At 41.6% G+C, this 18,216-nt stretch overlaps 1 protein-coding gene across 2 annotated transcripts in view; it reads left to right on the top strand.

The window, feature by feature from the left end:
• Nucleotides 1-17,920, top strand: part of LOC141112722 (uncharacterized) — a 191,009-nt gene extending 173,089 nt beyond the window's left edge. For both annotated transcript variants that reach the window (XM_073605746.1, XM_073605756.1), the window contains one exon: nt 15,000-17,920. In XM_073605746.1, the coding sequence (XP_073461847.1) occupies nt 15,879-17,075 (1,197 nt within the window). In that variant the 5' untranslated portion in view covers nt 15,000-15,878 and the 3' untranslated portion in view covers nt 17,076-17,920. The remainder of the gene's footprint in view (nt 1-14,999) is intronic.
• Nucleotides 17,921-18,216: the final 296 nt, after the last annotated feature.

Raw genomic sequence — 18,216 nt, 5'->3', positions numbered from 1 at the left:
GATAGATTATCAAATTAAGGTACATGTCTTCGGTAACAGTCCTTCCCCTGCAGTGGCAATTTATGAGCTAAGAAGAACGGCTCAGGCTGAGGAAGCAGAATATGGATCTGACGCTCGTCAATTTGTTGAAAGAAACGTCTACGTTGACGACACACTCAAGTCACATTGTAGTTTTGTTCTAGGCAAGGCAAAACCTACTTCCAAACCTGTACATACCATACCAAAACTTGAACTCTGTGCAGCTGTGGTAGCAGCAGATATTGCATGCGCAGAATAGGTAATTATCTGTTGTGTGCAACAAGAGGTGTATCAGGAGGAATTTGGGAGAACCAGAAATGGGACTGAGTTGTCTAAAAACAGTTCACTCTTAAATCCCAGATGCTGAGAGTGGGTGGCCGTATCGGGAAATCTGACCTATGCAGCAAGGAACAGAATCCTATAATCATACCGGGTCAACATCATGTTACTACTCTTCCGGTTCTTCACCACCATGAAAGGGTGCACCATCAAGGCCATCAGTTTACAGAAGGTTCCATCAGGTCAGCTGGCTTGTGGATTGTCGGTATGAAAAGATGCGTCTACTCTTTGCTCTTCAGGTGTGTCAAGTGTTACAAGTTAAGAAGAAGACATCAACAGCAACAAATGGCAAGTCTCCCAGCTGATAGCCTAACTCCAGATCCACACTTCACCAATGTTGGAGATCTCATCCTTCTAAAGAACAAGAAAATTTGTCGGAATTAATGACTATGGGTCTGATTACTAAAGTTATGCCCAGTGATGATAACAAGGTCCGGAAGGTAGAGGTCAAGGTAACCAAGGGAGGATCGACACAAACCTTTACTTGACCAATTACAGAGTTTGTACTCCTTTTGCCAGGTGAGTGACTTATTCAAGGTCTAGCCATGCTATTGGCATGGTGGGGAGTACATTACTGCTAACTAGAGGTTCTGCTTGGAACATTCGCATTCTCTGAAGACATTACATGTCGGATTACTACGTGTTATGTAATCCTGTTGAACTCATGTTATGTTTGCTTCTTGCATGTTTCTCGTTACAGGTTCCAGGACATTTATCAGTATTGGACTTATTAAATATATATAGTTTAAGGTTATGAAATCTAAAGATTTCAGATGGGGGGTGTTGTGTTACACAATGTGATTTATTATCATTTATCTGTGTTACACTATTTGGTTTATTATTGCTCTGTGTCTTTAAGCTGTGTTCTTCTGTCTAAGCTGTGCACTTTCTCCCACCGTACTTTGTATTCTGCCATGCTGTAGACATCTTTCAATGTGGCTTACAACATCAACGTTTTTCTACCTATGAATATCCTTCATTAAACAGAACATTCGAAAGGCATCATCATCTGTCTCCTCAACAGTGAGTTTATTCATCGAGTTAAACTGTCTAAATTGATGCAAGGGATAAACAGATTACCAGGTTGTATAAGCCCTAAATGAAGCTGGAGATAAGTTTATGGCCTTGTAGTTGAGTCAGAACAGATCCAAAATTGAGCACTAATATGCTATTACTATGACATACGTTGTTTTAAAACAGAAGTAAAGGGCTCAATGTTTTCTCCATAATATGCAAGCTAATGATACAGGAGTACATTAAAGGAAACATGTAAAAAAAAAACAAATATCTATAATCACCTATCTGCAGCAGCATCAGTCTGATTCTGCAGCTGTCCCCTACTGGCTCTAAGCCCGAGACCACTGATCACTCATTTCTTGCTCCGCTCTGAGCAGAGAGCAGTGACTGTCAATCACTGATTTTCTGCTTTGTCTCTCCAGCATTCACTGGAGCACTGGGCTGAGGAGGGAGCGAGAGCAGGTGTCTTAGGCTCTCAGGGGAACACTGAGAGGCTAAGCCAGCTGCCAATCAGGTATCTGGGTGGATCCTGACATTATTGTTGGGATCGTTCCAGAGCCTAGAGTGGCTCTGTGATATCAGCCAACAATGAGTGGATTGTGGGTCACAGGAGAGCACAAGTAAGTGCACTCCTGTGACCCTCAAGAGAAGTATAACCACGAAAGCTTTGCCCATTTTTTTTTTTTTTTGAGCAATGTGTTCCTTTTGTCACTTTAGCCCACAATGGCTGTTAAAATAAAGAACTTTCCTGTTAGCAGTGCTAATGTCCACCGTGCTGAAAGATCCTGACAATAATATTGTGATTCTCCCCACTGAACTCTACTTTGATTGATGGAATCCTGCACATTTATGAGATCTGGCATGGGCATAGAAGCTTTACTTCCTCCTCCCTTCCACACTGCTCAATCTCTCTCTCTATTCTGCACAGTGAGTCATCAAGCATTAGCAGAGACTAGATCTGGAGTAGCAGCAGTTCTGCCCTCTCCTCCCTGTTCAATCACCCTCCAATATGCTCACTGACTCATTGAGCAAAAGCAGAGATTATATTAGCAGTAGCTTCACCCCCTCCTTTCCTCACACTGTGCTGCTCAGTGAGTCATTGAGCAGTAGCAGAGACTTGATTAGCAGTAGCAGCAGTTCTGCCCTCCCCTCCCTGCTGTATCTCTCTCTATTCTGCTCAATGACTCAAGCAGTAGCAGAGATCAGAGACTATCTTTGGGTTCTGTGTTGGTCCATTGCCCTGGAAATGAAACCACATGACCAGCATGCCGGATCTGACCTGGGACATTGGCATGTGCATGTCTAGGGAAGGCATGGCCACACCACATAGGTTAAACAGGAAAAGAAAGAGTGTGGATTTATCGCTTTGCTACCACCCCCTGTGATAATTCACACAATGTGTGGGTTGTTGGTTGATCTGCACTGGGTGTAGGACAGAAGATATTCAAAATATGCAAGGATGGTGGAACAAACAAATCATTTTTTCATTATTGGGTACTATAACACTTGTTTCATTATCCCATACTTCTCCTTTAATGATATTTTAATAAATAAAGCTCTGGATGTTTTTAAAGGTCACTGTGCCAATGTTCTTTTGGGCTTGCAGCTTTTTCTTGGGTCAGTGTGTTTAGCATGCCAGGGTTGCTTCAATGCTGACTGTAGATATGAAGCACTTGTTGCAACATAATTAAAATGTAAACACTGAGAGCCCATTCACACAGGGACGACTTGTCAGGCGACCTAGTCGCCTGACAAGTCGGCTCCCGTTCTGTGCTATGGAACCGTTCTAAGGGGAGCGACGCAAGTCGCTCCAACTTAGAAAAAGGTTCCTGTACGACTTTGGGGGCGACTTGGGGCGACTTGCATAGACTTCTATACTGAAGTCGTTTTGCAAGTCGCCCGGGCAGTCGTTTGCAGGTCGCCTCGCTGAGGCGACCTGCAAGTCGTGTTGCCCCTGTGTGAATGGGGTCTTAGGCATGATTACATACATATGTGGCCCACAAGTGTCATTGTGTTTGGACTATTATGATTCAAATAATCAAAATATCCTAACAGGCAGCAAATGAGCTTGAAAACAACTCTCACTTCAGTAGCTACAACAACTTTGGAGAAAATCAGCTTCATGGCTTACAGCCAAAATAGTGAAGTAATTTCCCTTGGCAGCTCAGTTGCTCAAAGTAAGTGCCCCAGGAAGTACCCTGGGAAAAGAAATTGGGTGAGCTGAGCTGCTGTGAGAGATGGCATGAATGCATTCATTGCTTCTACTGTGCATTTCAAGGATTAGTTGCTTCAGATTATCTGCAGCCACAGAGCTGAGTTACCAGTATTAAAACAGACCTAGCATCAAATGTTTGTTTCTCTGTTAAGTGGGTGCATGCTAAGTAAAGCCTCTGCTGCGGTCATTCATCTTCCTTCAGTCATATTATTGTGAGATAGGAGACTGAGGAAATTCCTCTTCCTGTCTACAGCAGACTGATGACATCATCCCAGCCTAGTCAAAGATACTTGACTTGAGTTTAAGGACTGCTTTTTAAAGAAAAAGTAAAGCTTGATACTGTTGATATATTGGAACATGTCAGGAATGTTGTCATGCAGAATAAAGTGAAACATCCACTTTAAGACTGGCTTCATTATAGAGCCGGTTCACATATCTTTGCAGCGGCTCCGGTGCAAATTTGCACAGGGGTCCTGTGCGTTTTTTTTTTTGTCGGTTTCAGGTCCGAATTCAGCCAAAAATTTGGGCTGAATTTGGACCTGAAACAGTGAACTGGGACACACCGGACCCCTGCTGTGATGCAGTGATAGTGTGAACCCAGCCTAAAGAACCAGTCCACCAAAGGCAGATATCACTATTTTTGTTAGGAGATAAAGGGTTAAACCTCTTAATGGGTGCTTACTTATTTTGGCACAACCCTAAAAACCCATGTCTGCACATCTGCTGCAACTAATACAATGGAGTCCCAAGCATCTAGCTGGAATTTTATTTTATATGTAAGAATATTAACTGGAATACTCCAAGGAAACAACCATCAACCTCCTAGGTGGACAGGAACAGAAAATGACTGCACAGAGACCTTGTTGCTGGGGCCCTTGATAGATTAAAAAGCCAATAGGCAGCCACCACCTTTAACAGAAATATTGTTGAACTACAGAAATTTTTTTAAACGACAGTCTATTTTCTGAAGTTACCATAGAAAAATAGCAAAATGGAGCCATAAAACCACAAACATGAACAACTAAAGGCTTAGTACTTATAATTATTTCACTTTGAGCATTATTATTTATAGAAAATTAAAATGAACTGAAGAATCCAGATCACATGCAATCATGTCTATACAGGTGTCAATATACATCTTAATTGACCAATTTAGATTATTTGTCCCCTCCACCTCTTTTCTTGAGTGGGTACTCTCTATTGTTGGATTTAATGAATTAGTAATGATGATTTTCTGTTCATAAACAGAAACTTCTGAGTTTAAGTAATATCGTTTATTGGCTAACTTAAGTTTGTAAAGATGATGACAGAATCTCAGAAAAACCTGAAAGCATTCATCTTTAATAACTCTAGTTAGCAATAAATAGTATAAAACTTAAACTTCAAACATTTTGAATTCATTGATGAAAAAGTTACAATGCTCTACTGCTGTTCATAAACAGTAAAACCTTAAAAAAATAATATTGCTCCTTCAACTGAGATTTAGTGGATGGATTATGCTAATCTACTTTATACAGAAAGGGGGATGTGGCAGGGCTACAGGGTTATCAACGTGATTTGTCTTTTGTATGGAACAATAAGGCCTGGGTTGTACATATGCAGCCAAACTAAAACTGTACATTTTACCCAATCCTGGAATATCTGTGACTACTGTGAAACTACATTAACCACTTCAGCTCCGGAAGGTTTACCCTCCTTCATGACCAGGCCATTTTTTTTGCGATACGGCACTTTGTTACTTTAACTGACAATTGCGCGGTCGTGTGACACTTTACCCAAATAAAATTGATGCCCTTTTTTCCCACGAATAGAGCTTTCTTTTGGCGGTATTTGATCACCTCTGTGGTTTTTATTTTTTGCACTACAAACCAAAAAAAACCCCAACAATTTTGAAAAAAAAAAAACTATAGTTTTTACTTTCTGCTATAAAACACATCCAATAAAAAAAAATGTAAAAAATCAAATTTATTCATCAGTTTAGGCCAATATGTATTCTGCTATGTGTTTTTTTTTTTTAAATCCCAATAAGTGTATATTGATTGATTTGCGCAAAAGTTATACTGTCTACAAATTATGGTATATATTTATGGAATTTTTATTTATTTTTTTACTAGTAACGGCGGCGATCAGCGACTTATAGCAGGACTGCGACATTGTGGCAGACAAATTGGACACTGAGTGACACTTTGGCACTTTTTTGGGGACCAGTGACACTAATACAGTGATCAGTGCTAAAAAGTATACACTGTCACTGTACTAATGACACTGGCAGGGGAGGAGTTAACCTCAGGAGCAATCAAAGTCTTAAATGTGTCCCTAGGGAGTGCTTGCTAATTGTGTGGGGGGTGCTTGTACTGTGGGAAGACAGAGATCCGTGTTCCTGCTTAGCAGAAACACAGGATCTCTGCCTTCCCTTATCACAGAACTTCAATCAGCCTTGTTTACATAAGCAGACCACCGTTCTGCCTCTGTTGGGAGTGATTGGCGGGTCCTGGCGAACATTGGGTCCGCTGATTGGCTCCTGCTGTGTCCAACCACAGCAGGAGCTGGTTGCCCGTGCATACCCAAAAGTGCAGAATCACGCTCTTGTACATGATTCTGCCTGCAGGAGCCGCCGACCCGCAGTACATATACGTGGGGCGATTGGCAAGCGGTTAATTTGTAAAGCTTATGTACATTTCTAGTGATTAGGTTTACATGCACTTTAACAATATGTAAATACATGGGGGTCCATCAACACTTTGTTTTTCTGGTGCATTGCATTTTAAAAGGTTGTCAGTGCACCAGAATAGACAACAAATGTACATGCAACGTTTTCCTGGCACAGTGCATCAGAGGTCATGGCAGTGCATTACCATGTGTTCTGGTATACTGCAACACATGTGCATTGGAGCTGCATTGTTATAGTGCTCCAGGGTGCAGTAAACAGTGAATGGCAATGCAACTTACTAACACAAACTGTAAATGGGCCAATAATAATGTGTTACGCTGTTCTAACACATGTTTAGTGCACAGCCTATGTTTACTAATGGAGGCATGCACATCTTACAGCACAAACAACTTTGGTGGCAAATGCCAGGAAAATGTGCTTGTAAATATTGTTATTAACCAGTGTGCAATGGCCCTAAGGGAGACCTTTCTCCCCTTGTTTTCAGGGCATCACCACTTTGCATGTGCAGTTGCATTATGGTTCATACTTTGGTAAATTATATAAAGGTTCCATAAATTTCATCCTTGTAATTCCTTTTTAGAAGGAACACTTGCTTGTTGGTATAACCTAAAGGAATTGCAGTTGAGCAATATGTATCTAAAGTCTCTGGGTATCTCTTGTAATTGATAATTATTTATTGAAGTAAACAAGACTTTTGGGGCTTTTTTTGACCATCATTGTTTGAAATTATTCATTATTATGTATAATTTGTTGGGGACCTGGGAGTCCCCAACAAATCCCCTTCATTTTCAGGGATTCAATTTCAATTCCTGTATGGCTATGGGACAGGAAGTGAAAGGAAATCTCCGCAATGGGACACAGATGATGAGAAAAAAGCATTGCACCACTGATCGATACAAAAGCCTTGTTGATCCCCAGGTTTAGCCTTCAAATGGGCAAGCGATCACCATACCAGACTACACTTGACACCTTTTTTTTGTGAGGGGGCGGACCCACCTAAAGACTCTGTGCTTGCTCCGTATGCAACACCCCTCCAAAGAAAAGGGAAGACCAGAACAGCCCCCCCTCACCAGAGAGATCTTGCAATGGTTTATATGTCTTTCCACCCTCGAAAAACCCTCCACCCCAGCGAAACATGTATTGTGCTTATTTCCTACCCCCACTTTATTTTTTTGTTTTTTTGTTTTGACCCTTCAAATATACTTGCTTGTTGGTAAAATCGAAAGGAATTGCAGTTGAGCAATATTTAAAGTCTCTGGGTATCTCTTGTAATTGATAATTATTTATTGAAGTAAACAAGACTGTTGGGGCTTTTTTGACCATCATTGCTTGAAATCATTCATTATTAGGTAAATATTTAAGTTTTACAGAATACTCTTTGCCATATACAGTCAGGTCCATAAATATTGGGACATCAACACAATTCTAATCTTTTTGGCTCCATACACCACCACAATGGATTTGAAATGAAACTTACAATATGTGCTTTAACTGCAGACTTTCAGCTTTAATTTGAGGGTATTTATATCCAAATCAGGTGAACAGTGTAGGAATAACAACAGTTTATATATGTGCCTCCCACTTTTTAAGGGACCAAAAGTAATGGGACAGATTAACAATCATCCATCAAACGTTCACTTTTTAATACTTGGTTCCTTTGCAGTCAATTACAGCCTGAAGTCTGGAAAGCATAGACATCACCAGGCGCTGGGTTTCATCCCTGGTGATGCTCTGCCAGGCCTCTACTGCAACTCTCTTCAGTTCCTGCTTGTTCTTGGGGCATTTTCCCTTCAGTTTTGTCTTCAGCAAGTGAAATGCATGCTCAATCGGATTCAGGTCAGGTGATTGACTTGGCCATTGCATAACATTCCACTTCTATCCCTTAAAAAACTCTTTGGTTGCTTTCGCAGTATGCTTCGGGTCATTGTCCATCTGCACTGTGAAGCGCCGTCCAATGAGTTCTGAAGCATTTTGCTGAATATGAGCAGATAATATTGCCTGAAACACTTCAGAATTCATCCTGCTGCTTTTGTCAGCAGTCACATCATCAATAAATACAAGAGAACCATTGGCAGCCATACATGCCCACGCCATGACACTACCACCACCATGCTTCACTGATGAGGTGGTATGCTTTGGATCATGAGTGTAAAGGAAAATGGCTTCAAAAAAATTGGTTCACTATATACTTTTGAACTTTTGAACTTTTGAACTTTTTTATATGAAATGCTATTGCAAGGCTTTTATAATGTCAAAATGGAAATTTACTAGCAAGGAATATAGGGAAGTTAACCTTGTAATAGATATAAGGGAACTAGCTAGCTAGCTCACTGCACATCTGGCCTAAAGCCAATGGTACATGACCATCTTAAAAGGGTATTACCATATTATTAATTTTCTCGGAATTCAAGCTAGAAAGGTATATTTAGACAAAGGACATTTTTTGGGTACTTTTAGGCGCGTCATTGAGCAAGATATTATGCAAATACATATACATCATATAAAATATAACTTGTGATATGTAACTTGTGATACCTGTACTCTTGTGATTGGATAAACTAAGGGACCGCCCCTTGGTTTACCCCTACTGATAAAAGATTGTTGCCCTATATAACATGTGAAATGGTACAATACATTTGTATTTCTGGATATCCAACTGTGTGTGGTGTCTTGATTTAACCAATCGATTGAAAGATCTTTTTGATGTCCAAGTTCAGCTCGAGCAAGGAAAAGGTTTGAGGGCGCACTTGACCAGTTGACCCTTACCTTTACAGTGGTACCAGAAGTGGGGTTCTGAAGTTCCGGCCAAGCCAAGGTAAGGTCTCTCTAATTTTTTTTTGTAAAGAGGTCTTGTGCTTGACCGGACTCCAGAATCTGGTAAGGTCAATTAGCTTGTCAAAATATAATAGGAAGAATGATTGTATAAGTGTCCCCGCTAGGTTGGCTAGGACTGGTAGAATATTGTAAATATTTTACTAAGAAATAGGACTGGACATCAAAGAACGTCTATGATGTAATAAGATATGTCTGATAAAATTAAGGTGGCCACCAAGAGTCAAAGGTATCACGCAGGACGCTGCGATAATTGTAGTCTTGGATTATTATTTGTGTATGAAGGATCTAGGGCAATACTGAAAGCAACTTGTCTAAGAGGTTACGTACATAGAATTGGAAAGGGACCTTATTTTGAAGAAGGAGATCCAAAGGTTTGGACTCTGAGATTTAACATTCATAATCAGGTTCCTTTAAGACCAAATTTGACATTAGGTGGTGTAAGAAGACTTATTGAACATTTCTTTAAACAAACTTATACAATTTGTCCTAATTCATTGTTGGTCTGTGATCATAGAGATTTGTATAAATAATGGGAAATCATTTGGAAAAGGCAAATTCTGGTGGTAAGTCAGAACAACCCACCCCAATTGATTTCGTGTCTGGAAACTGTGGAAAATATTATACTGATCCTTTTTGGTCTCAAATATTAAAACGGTCACATAGTCTGCAAATTTCAGGATTAACTCCCTATGGCCCTTGTAGCCAGAATGATTGGGAAGAAGTTACTAAAATATGTGGGCAACATAAACAGTATAATTATCCACCGTTTCCTTCTAACAATGACTATATGAAAGAGTGTTATAAATAATGGTCTAACGCACTGAAGGAATATAAAAAGAAATCCCCACAGACTATATACAAAAACCTGACCTCACGTTTTCCCACCGCACCTGACCCACTTTTAGATACTCCAAAGGCTTGTAATCCTTTTTATGAATCTTCTCCCCCTCCTTATGTGTTTCCCAAAATTGACCAACCTAAGGAGGAATTGAATCCTGAGACCCCCATAGAAACAAATAAAACTGTTAAACAGGAAAAGAAATTGTATCCTTCCTTAGAACTAACATTGGGGGGACTATTGGCTATAGCTGAGGAAAAGGGTACACATTGGTTAGATGAACAAGAAAATAGAAGAAGAGCTATCAAAGAATATGTATCTGTTATAGATAATCTAACCGACACTATAGACACCCATTACACAATAGAGAGTGAAAAAAAAAATCCAACAAAACAGAAAGTCAAAAGAGACAGAAGAAAATAGAAGAGTTAACTGCTAAAACACAGAAAATATTGAACGAGATAGACCAAGAGGGACAAATGGTTACTAGAGCCGCCAGACAGAGGTTTCAGACAGTTATGGAAAAACATAAACTGATGGAGGAAACAGAACATAGGGAGGAAAATGAATTAGAAGAGTCAGGGGCTGAAGAGGAGGTCATAAGCGAGATTAAGGTTATTCCATCAACCCCCCAGAACACCTATTTTGTAGGACAAACTGAGGGGTCTCCGGGTACTCCGACTTTGTTTACCACAGACATACCCATACCCACCAAAGAGACCATATGTCCCCTTATCACAATGGGAACAACTCAAGTACAAATACCCCTCCCACTGGGCACAATTAAAGAAATAAAAGACACCTGTCCCAAGCCTAACAAAGATCCGAAACAAGCAGTTAATTTCTTAAAACAATATTGTTTAGGTGGAAGAATGTCAGTGGAGGATCTACAGATTATCATTAATGCAGTAGATCCTGACAGTACAGCCGAGATTAAAATAGGCACATGGGTATCAGAAAGTAGCCTATATGAGGATGGGGAAGATTGGGAAAAATTTGGGGCATTATTGTTAGCTGCCTGGAGAAAAGCTTATAGACCTGAGATGCCCATCAATGACTTAATTTCATGTAAACAATTACCTGGAGAATCTTTTCACGGTTTTGTCTCCCGATTATACAAAATTTATGTCTCCTGTGGCATAGAAAGTGACCCCTTATTTGTCAGTACTGTGATGAATAACGGGGATCCCAAGTCGGCCCAAATTATAAAACTGGTAAATACTAACTGGGCAACACAAACAGCTAAGACATTTATGGAAGACATACAAACAAGGGCGACATCTGGTGTCTTTAACACAAAAGGAGGACTCTTTACTATAGTAGAGGACTCTGGAATAAAAGAAGAGATCACACCAATGTATACTTCTCTCCCAATGCCCACTTATGCATACAGACAACAATATCAAAACAGAGATAATGTTTACCAAACAGACCAGGGTTGTTTCAATTGTGGGGACCCTCAACATTGGAAATCAGACTGTCCACATAGAAGAGGATACAGACCCAGACGCGGTAATAGCCCACCTCAAAGGGGACGGAGTAGAGGATACAATCCAGACAGACCACAGAGTCAGACCAGACCCAACCCTAGAAATGACCAGCACAACCAAGCTAACACAAATACCCAACAGAGAGTGCAAATGAATTGGCCAGGTAATTCTGGACATTCAAAGGATCAAAACAATAACCCATTTAGACAATAGGGATGCCCAGAGCAGGTTCCAGCCCTAGTACTTCACATGTTTTCAAATCATTGGAAAATCTTACCACAAGTCACCCTCAAGATCAAGGGTCAAGTGGTCAGTATGTTATTAGACACAGGTGCTAGTAGAAGTTGCTTAAACGATGAAAAAATTTTATGTGAAGATTGTACGGAGGGTTGCTCTATAGGGATCAATGGAACTGATGTGGTACACAAAATTACACCTCTCCTAGAGGTCTGTGACTTGGAGAACAGAGTATTAACCAAATCTAAGTTTGCAATTTTACCACAATGTCCCCTATGCCTAATGGGCCGGGACCTCATGTCTAAATTGAAACTGCATATAACTTTTACAGCAGAAGGAGGGATTATTGCCAAATCCCCCCACTGTGATTTACAAATGCCAAAAAGACAAGATTTTCTGTGTTACTTCATGACAGTTCCTACATACTTAGAAACACACCCCATATGGGCAAAGTCCAAAACTGATGTAGGACACATACCATGTACACCATACGTACCTACCTTCAAACCAGACATAGTGCCCACATTCCAGAAACAATATTCTTTGCCAAAGGAAAAGATCATGGGACTACAGTCCCAGATAGAAGAATACCTAGGATTAGGTATTCTAAGACCTATAATTAGTCCCTGGAACACACCAGTTAATCCAGTTAAAAAGGCTAGCGGGAATGGAGGATGGTGCAGGATCTTAGGGTAGTTAACAAAAGCATACAACCCTTACCCCCACTAGTGGCAGACATCACAGGAATATTTATCAATATTCCTGCACGGTCCTCCATATACACGGTACTAGACCTATCAAATGCATTTTTCAGTATAGAAGTGCATGAGGACTTCCAAGACATCTTTTCGTTTACATGGTCCACCGAACTGGCCACTGGCCTGCTAACCTGGACTAGGCTTCCGCAAGGCTATGTGGACAGTCCGGCCGCCTTCTCAATGGTGCTTAAAGCCACCTTATATGACTGGGTTCCCCCAATGAAATCCACACTCTTGCAAATGTGTTGATGATCTACTGATATGTAGTGAAAGCAGGGCACAATGTGAGGTCGATTCCGAGAATCTGATGTCGCACCTAGCACTCAAGGGCCATTTGGCGTCCCGAAAGAAGATCCAATGGTGCCAAGAGCAGGTAGAGTACCTGGGGTGCGTCATTGCAGAAGGAACACGGATGGTGTCTCCAAAATGGGTCGAAGCCCTCACTTGTCTCGGCCCACCAAAAGACAAAGCGTCACTATTGTCCTTCCTAGGCTCAATAGTATACTGCAGGCAGTGGATACCTGATTGTTCCTACTATGACTCCCTGCTACGGCAGGCAACAACAGCACAGGCACCGAAACTGGTCACATACACACCAGAAATGACTGAAGCCTTTCAAATTCTTTTAAAATCACTGGCGTCGACTCCGGCGCTTGGCCTCCCTAATTATGAAAAACCCTTTGCTCTATACTGTGTGGTCAGGGGTCATGCCTTTGCTGCAGTTCTGGCCAAAATGCATGGCACCCACTACCACCCGTAGCCTACATCTCAAAAAAACTACCGGTAACAGTCCAAGGGATGCCGGGCTGCTTACAAGCATTAGTAGCCTGTGCCATGACCGTAAAAGATGCACAAAAGATCACCTTGGGGACTCCAACCACCCTATACACTTCACATAGTGTTCTTCATTTGCTACAAAACATGAATACACAACACATGACTACACAGCGTTCATCAGGGTATGAAATCATTCTTACAAACATGCACAACTTAACTTTCAAAAGCTGTGCTGAGGTAACACCAGCAATCAAACTTTTACATGCTTTGCTAAAACTCCCAGTCACTTCCCAAGATTGTCATGACTGCACACAGGAACTTCTCACTGTCACAGCACCTCGCAGAGATCTCACTGATCTACCTAACTCAGATTACCCTAACGTCTTTGTAGATGGGAGTTGCGCACGTCCAGCGGATAATCAATACAAGACAGGCTATTCAGTGGTAATGCTACCGAATCTCATTCTAGAAGATGGTTACCTTACTGGCGCAACCTCCGCACAACAAGCCGAGTTATATGCACTCACAAGGGCCTGCTTAATCCACAAAGGTAAAAAGGTTAACATTTACACAGACAGCCGGTATGCATTCGGGGTCGCGCACGATTTTTGCATGATTTGGTTTAGACGCAGATTTCGGACCGCAGGTAACAAAAAAAAAAAAACAGTGGGTATGTGTACGATCTAATTAATGCAATACAACAGCCTCATAGATTAAACATTATCAAAATTAAGGGACATGCCACAGATGGATCCCTAGAGTCCCAGGGAAACGCTCTAGCAGATAGAGTAGCAAAAGCTGCAGCAGAAAGACAGCCACATGACACAAAGCTTCTATTATTCCAAAATGACTTTACCACCCCCTCATTCCAACACACATCAGCACTCTTGCAAAAACAGGCATCGGCTGATGACCTGGACTACTGGACCGATATGGGTTTGACCAGAGACCCTACAGGTCTCTGGACAAACAAGGAGGGAATCATAGGCATACCTAGAGCAGCAGCGCTCCTATTATTGTCTTACCTCCACGGTCCAGGACACATAGGACCAAGACCACTCTTAAAAAAGTACCAAGACTGTTTCAGTACACGCAAGGCACACAACCTAGTACAAGAGCTTGTCTCCTCTTGTCTGACTTGTGCTCAGAACAATGTTCAGGGCCCTCAACATGGGAAACATGGACATTTGCCACCACCATTAGGCCCGCTACAAGACTTACAGATAGACTTCACACACATGCCCAGGCAGAGAGGTAATCTCAAATATTTTTGCGTGATGGTGGACAAATTTTCAACTTGGCCAGAGGCCATACCCGTTACAGGGGAAACCGCAGGCATTGCGGCCCGGTGTCTGATCAATCATTGGATCAGTCGATACGGACTTCCTGCTACCATATACTCTGACCAAGGCCCAGCATTTACTTCAAAGCTGGTGAAAGAATTGACAAGGGTAATTGGGGATACAGTGGAAGCTACACATCCCATATCACCCACAGAGTTCAGGGGTAGTGGAAAGAATGAATAGAAGAATCAAGGACAAACTTAAAAAGGCCACTAACGGTACCATGAAGGACTGGCTAAAATACCTGCCAGGGGTCCTCTTCCAGATAAGAACCACCCCCCATAGCAGGACAGGCTTATCCCCATATGAAATACTAATGGGAAAGCCGGCCCAGAAGAAAGCAATTGAGGGAGAGGAGGTTAATCTTTATTCCTTACAGGAAGAGCATGTGAAACATCTGGTAAGTAGCCTTACTGAAAACTACGACAAGGTGGCTGTCACTTTTCCTTCTCTCTCCACAGAGCCTACACACCCCTTCATACCTGGTGACAAAGTCTTGATAAAGCAGCTTGCAGCGAGGAAGGTGCCAGGGCCCATCTACCAAGGACCATTTGAAGTACTCAAAGCAACCCGAACCGCCATCCTCACAGACCAAGGACCACAATGGATCCACGCATCAAGGATAAAAAGGTTTCAGCCCCCCTCTAATTATACTAACCGTACTCGGTGAGGTTTTATGGGAAGTCCTATTTATCCTTGCTGCATTCAGGTAGCCGGACAAATGTCCAAAGCCCAATCTCAAGCAGTTACAGGGTATCATATTCAAAGAAGGGATGGGAATTGCCACATAGCAGCCATTGTCTTGATAGCCAAATATAAGGGAGTAGAAAAGACCTGGTGTATGAATCCCAATCATTGACCAAGTCAGAACCTGGTGTCCAAATTTAAAAAGGCCAAACTCAGGGATATAGGAATCAGTCAAGTTATTCAAAACAAGAGATCAAGCTACGCACCCTTGGCACCATTAAATAATACCAGTATGAAAAAGGCCCCCAAATCAAAATTCCAATTCCTAAAATCCAGAAGGGAACTCCTAAGACCAGACTTTAAAAGTATTAATAACGGGACAAAGCTAGATCCTGAAACTTACTCAGTACCAGACTCAATTCCTCATCATTTCATAATGATGCATGCTTTCGCAAGGAAGCAGAATTATTCAGAATGCTGGGTTTGTTCCCATATGGGAACTGGCCGACACTCAGTTCCGATGGTTGGAAGGCCAGTGACCCTAGAGCAGCTGCTAAACATCACCCAACCCATTCCCCCTGAGAGCATCACAACCAATAGTAAACCCCTTCTCTTTACAGGGTACACAAGGAGTCCACAATTTTGTTTTCTTAATGGAGCAGGTAAAGATTTGTATAATGGTAGATTTTGCAGAGACAGTGAATTTTACACTGGTGGATTTAATGCTCATAGCCAATGGGACATTAGATATAGAGGGACTTCTTACACACAACATATCAGACCCTGATGAGCGCATTGGAAATATGTCCTCCTACAATATTTCAAATTGTATAAAAGGGAATAGCTCGGTAACAGAATCATGGCTCGTCAGCACACATATGAATAGCTCATGGATGGAGGAGCGTGAGAATGAGGCACCCTCCATAGGGGATTGGATGTGCCTAGTGGGGTTAAGGTTCAACCTAGATTCACCTGGGGATGTACCCGCCCCTCATATGCCCCACGGATGGATGGTGTGCTACGGTCTTTGGTGCCACACTACCATCCCATACCCCCTCGATAGAAAGACCTCAGGATGGTGCACCCTGGTAGAAATGATCCCTTTCATGGGTGCTTCTCCCGGGGACTCCCCTGTTGAGATGATACCAGCCCATGGTCATTTAGAGTTCGGGAGACACAAAAGAGAGGTCACAACCTGGTGGGACAAGGTATTTGCTTCCATGGGTGGGGCAGGCATGTACAATGCACTAACAAAGGTAGATGAGTTTGGGGAACTAGTAGATTCCTGGATGAATATAACATCAACCGATGTTGGCTTCATCAATGAGGAATTGAGGAAAATCCTGTTTGAACAAGAAATAATCAAGCAGCGTCAAGAGAGGATGATGATGGTACTGACAGGGCTGTGTGACGCGACAGGGGATAAGAGCCTCTGTTGCACATATATGAACAATTTAACTAAACCTAGTGAAGATTTAAAGGTACCAGACTATTATGATATAATTAAAGGACACCAGGAGGAAAGAGCAAAACTGCAAACACAAATGAGGAGGGTGGGAGACTCTTGGAACCCACTCTCAGGAATTGGGGGATGGTTCGGATCATTTTGGGACAGTGTTATGGGATTCTTTAAAAAGGCAGGCATGATACTGATCATGATAGTACTCCTGGGAATCGCCACTTATGCCACTATCAAATTCCTATTCTACATCACCAGTAAAGTTCCTGACATTGCAGCAAAAATTAAACCGGACTCTGAGCTTAAGGAAACCATGGCCATGTTCTACATTGAGCCTGAAGAAGCCACGGCTATGTTCTACACAGAACAAACCTGGTACTCCAAGCATTAGGGAATTAGTGATCAGGGAGAATGAAATCCTCCCTGATCAAAAGAGGGATTGTTAGGAAAATGGCTGCACTTTGGTTCACTATATACTTTAGATAAGGGGCCTGAACTTTTGAACTTTTTTATATGAAATGCTATTGCAAGGCTTTTATAATGTCAAAATGGAAATGTATTAGCAAGGAAAATAGGGAAGTTAACCTTTTAATAGATATAAGGGAACTAGCTAGCTAGCTCACCACACATCTGGCCTAAAGCCAATGGTACATGACCATCTTAAAAGGGTATTCCCATATTATTCATTTTCTCAGAATTCAAGCTAGATAGGTATATTTAGACAAAGGACATTTTTTGGGGTACTTTTAGGCTCGTCATTGAGCAAGATATTATGCAAATACCTATACATCATATCAAATATAACTTGTGATATGTAACTTGTGATACCTGTACTCTTGTGATTGGATAAACTAAGGGACCGCCCCTTGGTTTGCCCCTACTGATAAAAGATTGTTGCCCTATATAACATGTGAAATGAACTCTGGACCTTTTATCTGCTACTTGTAAATGGGAGAATGAGGGAATAACACACACCTGGCCATGGAAGAGCTGAGCAGCCAATTGTCCCATTACTTTTGGTCCCTTAAAAAGTGGGAGGCACATATACAAACTTGTAATTCCTACACCGTTCACCTGATTTGGATGTAAATACCCTGAAATTAAAGCTGAAAGTCTGCAGTTAAAGCACATCTTGTTCGTTTCATTTCAAATCCATTGTGGTGGTGTAAAGAGCCAAAAAGATTAGAATTGTGTCGATGTCCCAATATTTATGGACCTGACTGTAAAGTCTCCCTCTCCACAGATGTCTGCTATCACCAAAGGTAATATTTTAAAAGTTGTTTAACTAAATAGTCATATCTTTTGCTGTAAAATTTAGATTTAAGACTTGTTTAAATTGGTGGCAGCCATAGCCATGGATGACAGGCGACTTGGAGGCTATATGTTGTTTCCTCCCCACCCGTTTTAATCCCGAAAAGCCTGCAGAACCATTACCATGTGCATTGCATGTGCCTGCAGGGATGTTGCAACGCTTTAATTGGTTTTGTTTAGTGGCTGTACTACCTACTGAATGTGACATGTATAATTTTTGT

This window comes from Aquarana catesbeiana, linkage group LG01, assembly GCF_042186555.1.
Source record: "Aquarana catesbeiana isolate 2022-GZ linkage group LG01, ASM4218655v1, whole genome shotgun sequence".
Taxonomy (NCBI): Eukaryota; Metazoa; Chordata; class Amphibia; order Anura; family Ranidae; genus Aquarana; species Aquarana catesbeiana.
The sequence above is the reverse complement of the archived record's forward strand: the minus strand, read 5'-3'. Positions and strand labels throughout refer to the sequence as shown.